We start from the raw sequence: 18,564 nt of genomic DNA on the forward strand, positions 1-18,564 counted from the left end.
CAGGCTCAGCGGCATCAGCGGCATCAGCGGCATCAGCGGCGGCCGGAGCAGCAGGCGGCGGGTCAGCAAGATCCCTGCCAGACCCCGTGGAGCTGAAGAAGAGCATACTCGGCACTGCGTCCTCATTAACACGCCTTAATCCTTGGATATCAGCCTGTGATCTGGCACAGCCGGGCACAGGCACCGACTTGCAGGTGAGTGTGTTTACTCTGCCACACTTTTCCCTCGCATTCCCCCAGGTGGCTGCTGGCGTCTCTCGTTGAACTTTAATTTCCTCTAAGCAGCAGGGCAGAGCGATTATAAGGCATCCTTTGGGCTACTGTTGCAGGATAATGGCCTTGAGCACAAGCCGCAATCAATTCCGTACAGCAATGCAGTCGCCAGCGACATCTGGGATTGCTTTGTCCTTGGTTCCTTGTTGCAGCCACCACTTCACCCCCCCACCACTCACTCACTCAAACTGTCAAGAAATTGACAACAATGCACAGCTTAAGTGCATACAAATACTCGCTCACAAACACACATAGGGAAGGAACAGGTTGGTTTGGGGACGCACTCAAATACATGTACAAATTGTATGCATTTCAGGGGATTCTTATTGCAAAACGACTTGAAGGGATCCCTCTGCCTGTCCCTGGCCACCTCGACTCGGTAATATTGAAAGCTTGTACTGCCCCTGCCCCTGTCCCTGCCCCTCCGCTTCCCTTCTCTTCTCTGCTAATCCCCACTGAACCTTCACCTGCTTTTTGCCAAGCAGAAAGTTTAGCAGAACTAGAACCAGCGGACAGTGCTTGCACAATGGATGCTCATAAATGCTCCTCACTTTATGGATTATTTTTGGCTTCTTTTCACCAAATATTCTTCAAGTATAAATTAGGCAATAGTTAAACATCCTCCTCGAGAGGCAGCAGCAAAGAAATACCATTTAAAACCATCCTTTGGCAATTGAAAAAGTTAATTTTTCACTTCATATGGCAAGGAATTTTGGTCTCAACTGAATATTATGTAAATGCTAAGTTCAGCCAACGGAAACTTTAACTTTTGTCGAGGGAAAATGGGGAAAGAAACTCCAACAAAGGCATTTCTTACTACCATTATTATTGCGAGGGTTTCTCGCTATCGAGCCAGGCACTTTTTCTCTCTTGTTGGCTTCCCACTCAAGCTGCCAAAGGAAAAAGTGATTTTCAGTTTTTCTTCGTTATTTTCCTTGTGACAATTGCGGGGCCCCCAGCTAGGGCCACTTCAGATTCCACGACAGTTTCATCATCATCATCATCGTCATCGTCATCATCATCGCTAGAGCTGGCAGCTGGCAAAACGAGCTGAAAATCAAGGAAAATGCCTTGGCAATTGTGCCAGAGAGAGAGAGGGAGAAAATGAGAGAGTGGAAGGATGTGAGAGAGAGAGAGAGAGAGAGAGAGTGAGAGAAAGACCATCCATCCGGGCACTTTCAAATTGATTCCTTTTTGAGGTCTTCTTGCTTTTTTGGTTGTCTGCCAAAAATCCATGCTAACCACTCACCTATGGAATGCAATTCTGTTGCTTCCAGCACCACCTCCAGCACCACCTCCATGTGCACCCTGCACTTCCCTGCTCAACCACACTCAATTGGTTCTGCTCTGCCAAATCTAATTCAGATTTTAATATTTATTAATGCATTCCTGCATCTGCCATTTGCCCAAAATGCAAATTAAATTGAATCCAATTTGGCACAACGTTTGGCGTTTAATTTTTCCACGGAGAGACCGCAATCTGATGAGGTTTTATTTGTTGTTCAAGACAGACAATTAGGCCCAACCTCGAATTCCAATTGTCGATCGGCAAGTGCCCTGTGCTCGCTCCTATTGATTTTCCCGTCATCTGGTGGCAGGAGAGAAAGTTCTTTTCCTAGCCAAATGTCTGTCATTCTGCCAGCCTACCGGCAATTAAATAATTAAGCCAATCAGACCATTTGAAGTCATTTAAGTGGAGGAGCAGCTGTCAGGACTGGCATGGGACTAGCGTGTTAGCCTGCCTGCGGGCAAAGTGAAAAATAATTCAACTTATCGCATCAATTCGATGGATTTCCTAAACGATGCAATCAGCTACGAGGAGAGCTGTTTCTTGGTCATCGCAAGTACCTACAAAAGATTGTTCTTTGATTCATGTTCCTTCATCTACTGCTCTCTTTTCCTCTTGACTGATTCCCTTTGAACAGTGTCAAAGCATAGCCTGACAGCTTATGAAGAGTGCAAAAGAAAGTAAAGGGTAATGGCTGTACAGCATCAAAGTCCATCGATGTCCAGAGCTGTTCCCGAGAGAGTGGCAGCAATGTTTGACTATAACAATTTCAATCCAGCCTTGTCCCTGGGCCAGTTCCGGCTGCTTTAGAGTTGCAAATTAGCAAACATTCCTCTAATCTCCATGTCAGGAGTGGGTAAAGCTTGCCCTCGAAGCTCCTCTTTTTTCCGGCCTGCCTCTAGAGTCTTTTTGCCAGAGCCAGTGAGGAATTTATGATGAGGCGAATGGCAAGTGGCAGCATTCAGCCTGCTGGGGCCAGGCCTTAGAGGGCTTACAGGAGTCCCTGTCTGTCCCTCTGCGTGGCTGCAATGCATAGTGAAGCATGGCTGTTGTGGCACTCGGGGCGCGCCACGAGTGCTTGCCAAGTGCAATTCGAATTGAGTCGCCAGTCTGCGATGGCGGAGTAGTAGGGGCAAAATGTGCGCCTAGTTCAGCTGATCACTGGAAGGTGGGCCAGACTGGGCCAGGATCTCACTTCATAAGGCATTTGCCCTTTGATGCTGCCTTGCTCCAGGCCTAATCCCCATGTCGAGTAATCGCCTCTTTCTCCATGTCGAGCATCCTACCTTTCATTTGTTGTTCGCTCTCCTTTATGATCCACGGTTTTTGCTCTACCATTTTTTTTTTTCTCCTCCTATCCGGCCGGGTTCGAGTGGCAATTGCAGCTCAGGAAACAGAAACAGCGCTGCAATGGGGCATACAATTTTGTATTGGTTTCATGCAACTTGTACACGCAACGAGGCAGGCAAACAAGACCCAGTTTCAGTTGCACTTTCAATCCCCTTCAATTCAGTTAAGTTCAGTTAAAACAACCTTTGCGCTGCCGTTGTGGAATTTAATGCCAAATTCTATACACCTACGAGGCAGGTTGGCTGGCCCACACCCACACCCACACAAACTTTTGCAGAGCGAAGCGGAGCGGAGGGGTGAGGAGAGTAGAGGAGAGGAGAGGAGGAGCCTGGGCGAATGTTTATTTGTGTCAAGGATGTGTACAAAATCAATTATTTTGTAAGCAGTTGCGGGCTGTTGCTGGTACTTTTGGTGCTGTTAGCGCTGCCAGTTAGCTGGCTAGTGATGCTGCTGCTTCTGCTGCTGCTGTGCCAGTTGCAAGTTGCTGCCTCCGATTACATCATTCCCAGCCAGACACAAACAATACCGAAAACTGTCATAAATTGTCCGCCTTCGGGCAAATGGTTTCCAGAGCAAAACTGTGGAATAATGCTGTCTGCCAGCCCGTGTCAGAGCGAACTCTCCCTACCCCTCCATCGAACTGATTGAATATGAATCTGCAGAAAGGACACACACACACGAACACACTTCCATTATTTATGTATCTCTCGAATTTATTTCGATTAAACGTGGAGCTCCCAATTGATTCCGGAATTTGCCAGATTAATGCAGGAAATAAAATCAAATTTCAATAATTTCAAGAGTTTAAGTTGCAAGTTTCCATCTACTTATAGATGAATGCAAATCAAACTCACTCGATATTCAAATGAATGATTAATAAAACGAAAAAGGGTTTAAAATTCCAATACATAAACTCAGTGAATTATTTGTTTGCAAATTTGACTGATCCAAATCCATCGAAGCTAATTTATGCGCATTTATTTTGCAAAAGAACTGCCTCAAATGGTGGAACATTAGTCGCTGCCAACGACACGAAGCTGCCAATTAGTTGGCAGCACAATTAGCCAGGCGCAGAGATGTCTTCAGCTTCAGGTTCAGCTTCAGCTGGTGGGTTGTGGTTCACCTTCCACCCATCCAGTGGGTTTGTGTTTGAGTCGCTTGAAATGTTAATTGGCCGCAATTTGCATTTTGAGCTTGTCAAATGCCAGCAACTTTTTGCTCGGGGTTGGGGGAGTGTGGGAGGTGCATTGATTGGGCCATTAAGGCAAAAGAGGTAACAGTAACAGAACACGCTGCTCTCTTTGCGCCGTCCCTTTGTGATACTTGAATGCAATGTCCAGGCTAAATACACAAAACAATTACATTAGCCCCCGAAGGGTGGCCCCGGGGTCACGGCTTGCCATCCAGCACGGGGCTAATGCAATTATGTCCTGCGTCCACCCGGACTCTCGCCCTGACTCTCCGGCTTTGGGCCCTGGGCTCTGGCCTTTGGGCCAGGGGAATGGTGCACGCTAACTAAGTGGAGCACTGCTGCACTGCATTCCCATTCACATTCACATTTCCATTCTACCATTTGCTTCTATTTCATTTGGGTCTTTCATTCCAGCCGGCGCTGAGCGTAAATTATTCAATGAGCATTGTTTGAGTAAAAGTTGCAAAATGAATTTCTACTCAAGAATTTCATTACGAGTTCGAAAACAAGCGAACAGAGAGGGTAGAGGGATGCTGATAGCGAAAGGGAATATGTACAGACAATGGCCAGGGTCCCTTCGGTGGGCACCCCAGATCCCCCACACCCTGTGCTGCAGGGCCTCGTTTTGTTGCCGCCTGTCCGCAGTTGTCCACATGTTTACATCTCATTTCATTAAATTCATTCAACTTATTGTTGTCATTAGACAGGGCGAGGGGAAGAGTGAGCGAGAGAGAGGTACACAATTACACGTACACGCACACACACACACACACACACACACATGCCAAAGGCCGGTAAATGTTTGACAAATTAATGTTGATAAAATTGTATAGCATAACGGCAGGCGCCCGGCCCTTTCTCCCGCGAGTGTGTGTGTGTATGTGTATGGGTGTGTGTGTTAGGTAAACAAATATGTGATGTGACATACAGAGAGGTGCGTCCCTTTGGAAGGTTCACACCCTTCACCCATCACCCATCACACTTCCCACTCTTCCCTTTCGATTTTGTTTTGGGCGCGGTTTTTTCCTCCGAAAATTTCTCCGTTGTTTGCCCGATAATGGGGGAGACCACGAGCCATATAGATGGATTGATATATGCATAAATAATGAGTGATAAATACACGCGGCGGCGCTGTTTAAATATCATTATATTGATGGACGCCCTCCATCCGCCACGCCTCCAAGCCTCCAGCCACCCACCTCTTCAATCTGCCTGCCTGCCTGCCCTGGCCTAGCCCGCTGCTCGAGTTGATCGATTGCCTTTGATAATGGGCACATAACATAATTTCTGCATTATTGCATTAGCTTCAAAGCGTAATCAGGCATCTGTTCGGGCGAGTCTGTGTGTGTGTGTGTGTGTTTTGAAAAGGACACAAGATACGTAAATATTTACCCCGATAAGGAAACGACTTGACTGTGTAAAAGTTTAAACGTTCAAGGAAAACACACACAAAGCAAAATCTGTTGCTGAGATTAGTACTCGTAATTGCCATCAAAATCAGATCCAAGCTGAAGGAAAAGTGTCCCAAAATCTGTGTAAAAACACTCCGCAAGGACCTGCATGCTCCAGCAGTCTATTTGGCTGGCTTTAGTTGCGTGCTGAAACACTTTGTCTGATTCGAGTAGACCTTGGGGAGCATTCCCTGAATTATGCACGAACTGTAATTGTCCCGAATGGAAGTGCTGACAGGAAGGGACGCTCTCTGCTCGCTCCTGCTCTGGGTTCACATTTTTCGCATGTTATTTGTATTTGTATTTGTATTTCTTTTCTTTCTTTCTTTTTTCTCGAAGCTGCCACACACAAACAAACACACACACACACACACACACACACACACACTAATTTAACGGCTCAGAAATGCCAGGAGAGAGGACAAACTAGAGTGTTGAAGTTGCTTAGTGTTGGGCAAACAATTTCCGCTTTATTTGCATTAGATTTCCGCTGGTGAAAAGCTGGTCCCTTTTGCCTGCCAATTGCACATTGAAAATTGTTGCATAATTGTGGAGAAGACCCACTGAGAGGTGGCGTGGGTGGGGTCTGGTGGGGGTTCGGGTAGGTCGGTAGGTCGCTCCTGAGCTGCAGGATTACACTTGTTATGCAAAGCAATGCAGCTGGCAAATGCGTGCAGATCGACTATGTGCAAAACAATGCGAAATGGCTGCGACTGCAACTGAATCTCAACGAGCACGCAGGCGGCAACAGAGAAAGAGAGGGAAGAGAGAGAGAGAGAGAGAGAGACGAAAACCATGTGCCTGCGAGTGGGCCTGCTGCATGTTTATGATTTTGACTACAAAACGGCAACGAATCCAACGAGCATCAAGGTGAAATGGCAACGCAAGTGTTGTGTGCGGGTGTGGGTGTGTGCCTGGCACTGGCCCTGCCATGTGACAAACAATTTGCCTGCGCCCAATCGTACCCCTCTGCCGCCGCCAAGCGCCTGTCCCTTGCGGCCTGCCAGCCACGTCAACGCGGCCATGTGTCTGTGCCTATACGTGTGTGAGTGAGTGTGGGTGCCCATCCCTCACTATCTCTCTCTCTCGCACTTAGTATCCGTGTCGCCTGTCACATTTTTACGCTTCTGCACTGCACATCCACACTGCTTGCACTGCTTGTCCTGCACTGCCTGACACACTGCATAAATACATACGAGAATGAATGTAACGGGAAAAAGTTGGACTAAACGAATATTTTACACCTACCACGGACTACTCACAGCTCTGACTGTTTGGGGGAAGCTTATTTTATCAGGGAGCCGGTAGCTGAGCATCGAAATGTTCGATCAGTCGAAGATTCGATGCCTGCAAAGTTGCTCTCTCGCTGCCCATTCGCTGCTGAAAGTTAGTCCCCCGATGCCGTATTGCAGGGTATCTGTCATCACACACACTTTTTTGTGTGCATACATTGAAATTTTGAGTGCTGCTTGCGACATGTTCTTGGACTGTTGTTGTTTCCATTGCCAGTTGCCATTGCCGTTGCCGTTTGCCGTTGCATTCTTTTTCCCCAGCTTGAATTGTTGACAGGCGTTAAAATTGGACACACACACAGACACACAGACATAGTGGCATATGTGTGGTGCATCCGTATGGCTGTGTGTGTTTACATTGTTTGAATTGCCCGTCGAGGTTAAGCTGTAACATTTAAAGTGTTGTCGGTTCCGTTTGCCGTTTGCCGTTTGCCATTGCAGGCAGCTTGTTGTACTGCCTGCCCGGCTCCCCTCGCAGATGCTGCTGCTGCTGCTGCTGCCCAGTAAATCCTGCTGCTGTTGCCGTTGTTGCCGCCTGCCTGTTGGTGTTTAGCTCAAGTGCACTTTGGGTGTTTCTTTGCCCCCCCCCCCCCCCTTTTCAGCCCCTTAAGTTGACGTTCCTGTTGTTGTTGCTGCCATCCGTGGACATGGGCAGACTTCTATTGCCCTCAAGCCGGCGCCGCGACTTTGCTTTGAATAATACGAGCATGTATTTCTCTTCCTCCCTCTTCACGGAGCGTATGTACGGGTATATTCCCCAATCAAGGCATTACATGTTCAGGTCCATTGGAGGGAACACTTTAGAGGGGGATGGGAGAGGTATGTACCCCGCCATCCACCAGGATACATTTGCACGCTGACTGTCGCTTGGCCTAAACTGTCATGGGTCAAGTGGTTGCTGCCAGTGGTACAGCAACAGCAACAGCCGCAGACACAGCCACAGCCACAGCCACAGCCCGAGTTCCTCCTGCGGCGACAACGCAACCTCCTTGGGCCCCCCTCCCACCCGACACCGCCCTGTGGCCTGACATCATTGTTGGGCCAGTCCGTTTTCATTGTCTAAGCATTTAGGAACTCGGCCCCTTTTCGCCTTTGTGGCTTATTAGACATTGTGGCCCACACCCGCCCGCCTTTAACAACCTGCCACAAAGGATCACAGGCACAAAGGATATGCACAGCTATCTATGCATAGTTACATACATCTAGATATGTACCTACATACATACAGTACGTACGGTATGTCTGTGTAGTTGTAGGCGTGCGCCATTAGCCATAATGCATACTCCATTATGCCGGTTCTTTGTTTCAGCTCTTTGCTCCTTCTCCTTCGGCACTTTTTACTGCTTTTGATGTGTGCAATGTCCTACAGAGAAAGAGAGAGAGAGAGAGAGAGAGAGAGAGAGCAGGCATGATTGGACAGGCGTCTCTCATGCAACTTGTTGTTTCGGCTACAATGGAGCTCCCCTCCCCTGTCTGCCCTGTCCGTCACTTTCAGCGTCAACAGTCAAATTTAATGACAACTTGAGAGGGTACACTTCAGCCCTTGGTAGAGAGTTGGCCGAAGCCAAAGCGAGAGGGTGAGGGCCAGAGAAATGCTTTGACCTGGCCTCATGAATGTTTCAGCCTGCAGTCATGTGTTCTTTGCCACTGTCCTGCCTCCCGTCCTCCTGCTCTTCCCTTCTCTGCTCTTCTTGCGTGTATTGAAATTCCTGTTGCAATTTCAGTTATCCCCAGATCATATATGAATATTTTACGCCTTTCCCCTCTCAATGGCATTCCAACTGCAAGCAGCATGCTCCCCGTGTGTCTGTGTGTTGTGTTCCATCGACTGTCCTTCCCAAACTGTAGCTGCAATAATTGGGTATTGGATTTCAACACATAGCAGTGGCATGAAACAATCAGGAAATATAAGAGCCTGAGCCATGGCCGGAGCCAGACTTAAATTTTTGATTAGACGAGAGTGTTCGAGTTTGTTGGTGAGACACTCACGAGCAGACTCTTCTACTCTTCCGAGTGCTGAAAAATACAAATTAAATCCATAAATCCCCATCTTCGTTCTTTGGTAATAGCCGCAGCTTTCGCTTGTCGTTAAATGGAATATGCAAACATTTATTATTAATCGGTTTTTAGTTGAGCTTCGCCTTGAAATGTTTCTCATTATCAAGAGAAAGTTTTTTCCAGCACAGAGTACGGGAGGGTGCAACCTTTTTCAGGCGCACAAATTGTAATTTCTTAATTCGCCTGCTGCGAATTGAAGGTTTTATCTTTATTTTTTGCTGTATCCCTGCATTGTGTGTGGGATGTGTCCATTCCGTTCCTTTCCCCCTTTTCAGGGTTCCCTTCCTTTTCCCCTTCCTGGGGCCGCATTGTTGTGCATTGGAGCACAGCTGGTCGGCCATTAAATCAACAATGGCTGCCTGTACACGTGTTCCTCCATCTCTCTCTCTCTCTCACTCTCTGAGTGTGTGTGTTTGTGTGGGTTGGTATGTTTAGCTGTATTAGATTCTCTTTTGTATGATTTTTCATTTGAGTTAAGACCCACACACCAGTCTCCTCCATTCGGCCGTAGCCGTGTCCGGGCATACATATCTGTGCGTGCTGCAAGTGAAATTCCCTGCTTATTGTTATTGCCCCGGGGGAACACGAAGCGATTGTGCAGAGGAAATGAGGAAAAAGGGCACGCAGGACACGCAGCAATCGAGAGTTGTTGATTGTTGCATATAACTCACGGCTGGAAAGTTCAAAGGGTCAGAGAGCAGCCCATAGCCAATGACCAGAGGAGCAGAGATGCAGACTTGATGCTGAACAAATTGAGTTCGCTGGAATAGATTTTGTGTCTAAGAATCTTCATGTGTATGTACATAAATACATACACATATGTACTGTAAATTAATGTGCACATTTCATTGCCTTGGAACGTTTGGAATTACTTAAATGAATTTCTTTGCATATTTATGAAGGTAGATATGTGATATTGTTAGTGTCTAAAAGCGTTAACGTATCGAAAGGCAAGCCTTCAATGCTGAGAAGCATAAGATTGTAAATATACGTACATATGTACATACATACATACATATTTACATACATAATATGGAAGTAAATTGCGTAATCCGGCTAATGCCAAGCCTGCTCGCAGCATCCTATAGTTCATATTTTGCATACATATGCACGACTACAGAAGGATGCATCAGACTTCTGGGATTACAAAATTCCCACTATGCCCAGTTGTGCTCATAAATATTCATGCCACAGCGAGGTAACCGTTTAAATCGAAAATTGTTTTAAGCTTCTCGCGCTGCTGTTTGCCGTTGCTCCTCGTCATCCTGCTGCCTACTGGCTGCCACTGTAGCTGTTTGGTGTCTCTCAATATTGATAGTAAATGGCCGTAAAGTATTTTACGAAAATTCTTCAATGGCTCCGCCTTTGGCAATCCATCTCCTGCACTACACACCACATACTGCCCATGCCCATGCCATCGTATGGCTGCTGTTTTGTTGTTTTTTTTTGGCCTTTTTGGCTTGAGTCTTATGCAAGGATGTGTAAAATTCCAACGAAGTGCGGTCATTTTAATAACGAAAAACATCAGCACAGCTCTTTATGCACTGCACTCATTGCTCCTCTTGTTGTTCCTTTTCGTTGTTCTGTTCTCTGTTCTCTGTTCGCTGTTCGCTGTTCCCGGCTTTAGCTTCTATTTGCCATTGTTGTTGCTTTCTCCTCTCCCTCCCTCACTCTCGCTTTGTTGTTGCACTTTATGACTTTCGCTGTTGTTGTTAGTCGTCGTGCAAAAGTTTTTCAATATACCAGAGCACTTTTTGTTTTTGCTGCTGCTGCCTTTTGTTTTGCTCATACTGTGCGGTGTGGGTCCTAGTGCCTGGGGAACTCACCACCGCCCGCCTCCCTCATGTCTGTGTGTGTGTGTGTGTGTGTGTGTGTGTGCATATCACAGTTGGATGGTTTAATTTTAAAATCACACAAAAACAGTTAATTGTGGACGTGGTGGATGGAGTGACCACGAGAATCCGACACGAAATTGTAAAAAGTAAATGCGAAAATTCGACAGAAATTAAAGCAAATATTGTAATTATTTCGTTAACAATATTACACACACACACATGAATAATATATAAGGATATGCCAGAGCACAGAGACCACGGATCATCACGGATTTCAATAGAAAATGCTCCCTAGAAAGTCTTTTCATTTATAACTCAATCAAATTGTTTTCTTTTTCTCTTCATTCTTCCAGGGTCAGTGCTCGGCTGGCACACTGCCCATGGCCTGGGTCGATGAGGGACCCGGGCCGCCAACGTGTACGCGTTCCTGCGCCGAACAGCAGCAGCCATCACCACAGAAACGGACAGCAGTGGACAGCTCCATGTCGAAGAGGAGCGTCAGCAGTAACAATAAATCCAAGTATTTCGTAAACTATAAGACATCCCAGATGCGCTTGGGCCACAGCAATCGAGTCATGTCACGTGTGCGCAGGGAGCGGGAACGCAGCGAAGGGGGCGATCCGCCGGTCACGGACCAGCCCACTACCACAGAGGCTGACCAGGAGCAGGACCCGGAGCAGGGGCAGGAACTGGAGCTGGGGGAGAGTGCGACTGCATCCTCCACCATGGCCAGTCCCAGCAGCGAGGACGTGGAAGTGGATGCGGCGGCGGAGGCAGCGCCAACGTTGTCCTACAGCCATCTGCATGCCCTGCCGCAGATTCACCTCGACACAGCGAACCAGCAGCGGCCACAGCCGGAGCAGGGGCAGGCTGCCGGGCAAGAGGTGGAGGAACAACAGTGCCTTGATTATCTGGGCGATGCCGCCGAATGGAGTCCGCAGCATTTGTGCGGCCTGGACTCGCCCGCGGAGCTACTGAAGCGTCTGCGGACGCTGCGCCTCCGGAACTGCTGCGAGCGGAGCGTGTTCAGCGCTCTGCACACACTGGCCCTCAACGCCACCCTCTCGGATCGGGGCGAGTGCGTGCGCATCCTCAGCGATCTGCTGGAAGTGGACGCCCTGGCCAATCGCATCACCTGCGAGCTGGCCGAGATCCTCTTCCGCTTCGACTGTCGGCAGGTCTACTCGCTGATCAACCAGTGCGACGACTGCAAGGTGAGTTTTGTTCCCCTTTTTTTCTAATTAAATGGTGGCTGTTGACCTCTCGAATAATAACTTTAACCACTCCTCCCCACCGCAAAAGTCATTACAGGTTCGGGCCGGGTAACATTTCCACACTGCGTGACATTTTTGGTTGCTCATTAATTATTAAAGTTGAGCCACAAGCCAGCAAGGGGAAGAACCGCCTTAAGCAGTAATCTGCACTGAGAGAATATACCTTAGAGTGTGCTACCCTTTTAAAGTGTTTCCTTTTGGCTATGTAGTACGAGCCTTTGCTCTTACTTTGAGTGCAACTATTTGAAAGAGAAGGAAAATCATGCTCAGCAAAATGTTGCCCCATTTAGTGACTTGTCTTTCGCTCAGTGTCAGTCCAGTGGCTCATTGGGAGCTCATTCTGCTGTGGCCCATAACCAGTTTCGCATTTCAGACGCGTAATTATGAGGAAAGCGGGAAGAGGGCAGAGCAGTGCCAGCTACCGCAGGCGACAGAGTGTGCGTGTAGTCCACATTGCGGTTAATTTGTGGCACTCAAGTCTGGCTGCAGCTGTTGCAAACGACAGCGAGAGCTGCAGAGCGGGAGAGGGGAGAGTGAAGGGTGGGGATATGGGGATATGGGCCAGAGCAATTTTGGTTGCATATTTGATGTCTGTTTCATATAATTGGTAATTATTTGTCAAGTGCTCGCCAAAGATTCCCTTGCCTTAACCTGAAAACGTGCCAAAACGGTACGAAAAAGAGGATTGCCGGTTGCGGGTTGCGGGTTGCGGGTGCGAGAGTGTTGGCCTGGCCAAAAACAATGACTACGCTAATGAGGGTCTCTACTGTGCACGCAAAGTAAAAACCTTTTGAATACTGCAAAATCTCAGAGAGCAGGACGCAAAGGAGGTGACGCAGAAAAAAAACAGAAATGTGAATTGCGCTGATTAACAAAACTTGAGGCAAATGCTAAGCAGACGGCAACAGCAGCGACAACGTTTCAGGCCAAAAATACACATGATGAGGGGGGGGGGGGCGGTGGGGGGTGGAAGAGTGGGTGGGCAATGGGTAGTTGTACGGACTGTGGGTGGCTGGGTTGGTTGGGTTGCAGCTGTCGGGAGAAGCAGACATATGTACACACACAAATTTAAATTTAAATTACGCATACGCCTGGTGGCACACATTTAATGCGCTGTGCAGCCACGAAAGCAACAACAAAAGCGAAGGGTAGGGCTTTAAACTATCGTACAGACGGGGGGCAAACGCAGAGAGCGAAAGAGAGAGCAGTCTTAACAGTTCGAAATATTTATCCGGCGCTCTCTCTCTCTCTGCCTGGAAATCTCAATTGGAACCCAGCTAAAAGCAGAGAGAGCAAGAGGGAGAAAGAGAGCCACAGATGGAGCAGATTTTCCAGCAAGAGCGGCTCTCTCTCTCTCTCTCTCTTTATCTTAGTGTCAGCTGTCAGCACAGCCTGCTCTCTCGCATTGACACGAGTGAAGGCTTTTGGAGATTCTGCAAAACTTTTCCGCAGTTTATATAAGTTTCGTGAAAGTGTGTACTGATTCCTTTTCATTTGCAACCCAGAAAAAAAAACATCCAACAACACTTGCTCCTGCTTATGCAACAATTACAGCATTTTATTCAATAAGGGAGCAAACCATAAAACGAATTTAATGATATTTATTTGATGGGTTTGTAATTGGGGGAACGAATTCACGTGCCGAAAAGTTTAATTCTGTTTTCCAGCCTCAATTTGTTTCAAAATATTTCAACTGCGCGTGCTGCTCTCATCCGTCCACACTCTCTCTAGCTCTCTTTCTCTCTCTCTCTCTCTCTCCCTCTCTTTTTCTCTGGTCATTCAGCAAGAGGATTCTGAAAAGTGGCAGCCTCGGGCCGCAAAACAGATTCCAGCTTGCTCCTTCGGCCAGAAACACGTTTTCGCACATGGCAAACAGACCAGACCATGCTCAGGGAATCAGGGCTCGAATCAGTTGACGATCAAGTTTTAGTTGATTTAAATTAATTAGGTTGACTTCTCATCAGCCTTGGGCCTTTAAGACTGCACATAAATGCCCGTAGATATTTACGTATTTATACGATTTTGACTGATGTAACCACAACTTTGTCTAATTAGTCGCTAAAAAGGAAAGCCATTGTGGCAAACCGCAAAGGGAATCCTTCTATTCCGGATGGTCCACGAACCGTACGTTACCTCAAGGCCACATTCGGTTTGCTTTGCGGTCAGGAAAATCATTTTATGTGGGGGCTCACCCCGAATTAAGGCACTCCAGCACTCCAGCACTCCAGCAACCCAAGGCCCTTTTGATGGTCCCATAAATGCGGTCTTTCGATTATCTGAGACATATTCAAGTAAATTTCAATCATTTTCATTGCACCACACTGAATGGCAAAAAGGGTTCTCTGCTTCTCTGAGTGATTCATTTCCGAATTTGGCTTCTTGTGGGTGGATTCTGTTTAAGCTTAACAGAGTCATTTGCAATGCAATTCTGTTGAAGGACTTAGAAGTGCGAAAGTGAGAAATGGAAGGTAACCCCCAGGGAGCGCATAAATTAAGCAGCAAAAATATTTATAGAATAAAGAAAACCCCCTACGATTGTATTCTCAGTGAATAATAGTTGAATAAACTCGAAAATAGGGTTAATCTTAGTTGTTACAGTCAGCATAAATGTGACTGTCCTATCTACCACCCATTAAATATCAATTTGTGAATCTTTAAACTTCAGTTCCTGTTCGTTTATACACCTCCTCCTGCTGCTTCTGCTTCTGCTCCTCCTCCTGTATATTGTTGTATGTAGCGCAGTATTAGTACGTTTTTCTTTCTGTTGAAACACACTTTATTTGTGGGCCATAATCTATTCCCATCGAAGATTTCGATTTGATGTGGAGGCTTTTTTGTGTTCCTTCTCCCCTGCCTGCCTCGGCCAGTCTTCAGCTTTGACGGCGTGTGTGTTTCATTTACTTCACCCACAACCACACAACCACACACCCACTCAGTGCTTTAGTGTCTGTAAATTTGCATTTTACATACACACACACACACACACACACATCACACACATCACATAACCTTACGTCATCGGGGGAGTGAGTGGGAGTGTGTGGCGAGCGTTTGTCGTTGAAAGAAAATTGTCAAAAGCGGAAGTAGCGTAATTTCATAAATGATTGATTACACAGACTTTACACGCATTCCCACTTATGTGTGTATATGTACAACACCCTCACAACACACACGCACACACACTTCAACACTCACCGTTCTCCTCTCTCCTCTCTCCTCTCTCCGCTCGCTTATATTTGCTTAGGTGTTTGGGCCATAAACGCTTTGCTGCCGCTGCTGTTGCCGACTGGCGACAGCTGACAACACCCGTGCCACATTACACCACACTGCGCCGTTTTGTTAGCTCCACTTTCCGCACTCTGCATGTCCTTGTTCCTTCTCTTCCTGCCACCCATTCACATTCTGCGGCTGGACACATGTGCGAGAACGACAGCCAGAAACAACAGAAAAAAACACACAGCAAAAAAAAGCGACGAGCAAAACTTTCCGGTGTTCCAATAATCTTTTTTGTTTCGCCCTCTTTTTTCCCCTTTTTTTTTTTGGTTAGCTCAACTTTGGCGCTGGTTTCCACCTTTTTTTTTGCATTGCCTTTTCCCTTTTCCCTTTTTTTTCGGTCGCTTCTCATTTGGTTTTGCTTTTGTATTTTCAATCTAATAATTTATCGACTTTTGTGTGGGTGCTGGCTGGCTGAATCCTTCAGATAATCCGCAGAAAGGTGGAAGCATCTGGCGACAGATTCCAGATTGATGGAATCTTCTTAGGTTCAAGGAGGATTAAAGATGGGTTGACTCCGCCTCCCCTTCCCTTCCCCACGTACATACATACAATAAAGAAATAGATGGGGATTGTGGTTCATGTCGCGAGCATTCTAGGCTGAATTTATAAACCAAGAAACGAAGCTTTAGGGAATATTGAGATGTAGTTTGATTCATTCACGATAGTTGAGCTGGTAAGATCCCAGAGTATTACAACGACGCACAGATGATGAAATTTGCAATCTATTTGTTTTGGAAAGGAAACTATCGATTCCTAATTGAATCGTTTTCCCGGCACAGACATCATCTGGGTCTGGCTTGGGGTCTTGGCTTGGGTTCTCCCTTCAAAGTTTCAGCTCTCCCCCACCAATCAAAATTGCGTATCCGCAGCGAGGGCGCTTTGTGAAAGTTCCTGTTAAGGCCCACAAAATGGATGGCGAAATGCAGCGCTAAATTGGCCAATTGGTACAAGAAGAAGAGGAGAAGTACTCCAAGCACTAGGCAGAGGGGGAGCAAGAGCAAGAAGTGGTAGACGAGGCGCTAATGTGACCAACAGAAAGAACAAGAAGCAGCAGCAGCAGCAGCAGCAGATGGCCAAGTAAGTAGCAGGAGCAAACGATTAATCAATAAAACGAAGCCTGATGAGCTAGACGCACAGACAGTCGGTCGAACCAACAGTAGTAGACTGAGAGAGAGAGAGAGAGAGAGAGAGAGAGAGAGTGCAAAAGGGTAGCGGGGAGACAGCAGCGGCTCCTTCTCCTCCTTTGACTGACAATTCTTTGACCAAACAGACAGAGAGAGAGAAGAAGCGTCTCGCTGCTGACACAATATGAAAAATGTTTTTTTCCCCTCATTTGAGGGATTTGGAGTGGTGTCGGGAAGGGGGATATATACGTATATAGAGGGTTGGGTAGAGGGGAGAGAGAGAGAGCCGCTAGCTAGCTAGCTAGCATGTTCGTAATCCACAATCGACAAAGATAAATCGCTTTTAGTGTGCTTCAAAGCATTTATTTAAATTTAAGCTCTGGCTCCGTAGCTCTCTCTTCGTCTCTCTCGCTCTCTCTCTCACCCTGCTCTTTGTCTCTGTGTGTCTCTCTTTTCCTTTGTGTGGTGTGGCAAAAGTAAGAATCGAACCCAAAACGAGACAAAAGGCAAAGGCAAAATGAATTATCTGCTGCTGCATGGCAGGCTGACGTCATAGATTAACTCCACACTCCAAGCACTGCCACCCCTCTGCCCCCAGCCCGCTGACTCCCACACTGACTAGATTCGGTTAGTCCTATTATTGCCACAAACAAATTATTAGCCACAGCCACACTCATCGAGTGGGCATTTAATGAGCTGCCAATGACTCAGCCACAGTCGGAGCTTAATGAGCAAATTATTTAGTTTTTGGCACCGTGCCGCCGCCTATGCAGTCACTGCTCCCTGGCAAAAAAAAAAAAAACGGATGAAAGCCGTTGCCGAATATATTCACAGAAGACTAGGAGACAATTGCTTCCCTGCCCCACCCCACACACTGTGGCCAAGGTTGACTGCTTCACACTTGAATGTGTGAATTGACTTGCACTTAATGCTCACATGTTGCACATATCGGGTTGCAAGTTGCTATGCAACTGTTCCTCGCATTGCACATTGTTCGATGGCAAATGGCGCGACTTATTTTTAATTAAACTTTCCATTCATACATGCCCATGTCCATGTCCTGTCACTTAAGCGGCTTTCAGGGAAATGCACAGGCTGCATAACTGAAATATGGCAAGGATACCAGTGCCCGCAATTGAATGTCTCTTGGTCCATTGAATGGGCTGACTGCATTCTTCTGGGAAAGAGGAAAATGTTGCAGACGTGGCTGCCCCACACACAGAAATTGACTGCCAGGACACATCGCACATCGGAGAACAGTTTGTCCCGCATTTGTTGTATTTACTTGTGCTGCTCGTACGAGTTTGTGCCGCTGGCATTCCATGCATTGTATTTGAATTGTCAAATCAGTAAGGGGGAGGCGGAAGGAGGGCGGGGGGAATGGGATGCACCAGCAGACGTTGGCACAATGGCCGACGATGGGATGTGCACAGACAAACAGGCGGATGCGATTGCGCCTCTGCCTCGTGCTCATGAAGGCTCTGCCCAGCCCCCACGTCAAGGCCTGACTGACTTGACTCGACCGGACGGAAGCTGCAAAATAAACTAAACTAAGGGTTGCCTTCACTACAGGGAAACAGGATCTACCAGCATTCGCTGAATGACCACTGGCGCCCAATGAGGGACTAAATCTGCAAGTGGTAAAATCTGCAAAGGCTAAATCTCTAATTGTAGGATTGGTATCCATGGCAGGGCAAAACTTACATCATTACATCATTAGTTATAATCTGGGACCCTCAAATAATGTACAAAAATGCTAATTAGAAAATGTGAAATAAAAATGCTTTTGCACTTCTACAAAAAAGAAAAGACTTTTGAGACCACCGAAATCCAAGCCAAAAGATGAATTATCTTTGGAAAATGTAGAATACTTTTAAATATGTAGAATACATTTAAATATGTAAATACATATGCTCTCTATTTACCAAGCAAAAAACGTTGTTCTGTTGAAGAAGCAAATGGAAGGAACAAATGTTCAAAACTAGTGCCGCAAAGCTCCTTCCAAGTGAACCTTAAATATCGCTCAGTGTGTGACTAGCTGTCTGTGTGTGAGTTTGTTTGTTTGCATGTGTGTGTGTTTCTGCTTAATGTTTGTGCAGCGCCTGTGTACATAAATTTCAACACTTGTCAGCCAACATATCCGTCATAAACA

The 18,564-nt window shown here is 46.8% G+C and overlaps 1 protein-coding gene across 9 annotated transcripts in view; it reads left to right on the forward strand.

The window, feature by feature from the left end:
• Positions 1–18,564, forward strand: part of LOC117578643 (matrix metalloproteinase-14) — a 57,777-nt gene that overhangs the window by 1,204 nt on the left and 38,009 nt on the right. For 6 of the 9 annotated variants that reach the window (XR_004573388.1, XR_004573389.1, XM_034264250.1 and 3 more), the window contains exons 1-2: positions 87–194; positions 11,092–11,952. The exons of 2 other annotated variants lie outside the window; for them this stretch is intronic. Coding sequence is in view for 5 of the 7 variants with exons in the window: in XM_034264250.1 (XP_034120141.1) it covers positions 11,119–11,952 (834 nt within the window). In the remaining 2 variants the exon portion in view is untranslated. Of the gene's footprint in view, positions 1–18; positions 195–11,091; positions 11,953–18,564 lie in introns of those variants that run through there. One more of the 9 variants, XM_034264258.1, reaches the window with a different exon arrangement.

This window comes from Drosophila guanche, unplaced genomic scaffold (assembly GCF_900245975.1).
Source record: "Drosophila guanche unplaced genomic scaffold, DGUA_6, whole genome shotgun sequence".
Taxonomy (NCBI): domain Eukaryota; kingdom Metazoa; phylum Arthropoda; class Insecta; order Diptera; family Drosophilidae; genus Drosophila; species Drosophila guanche.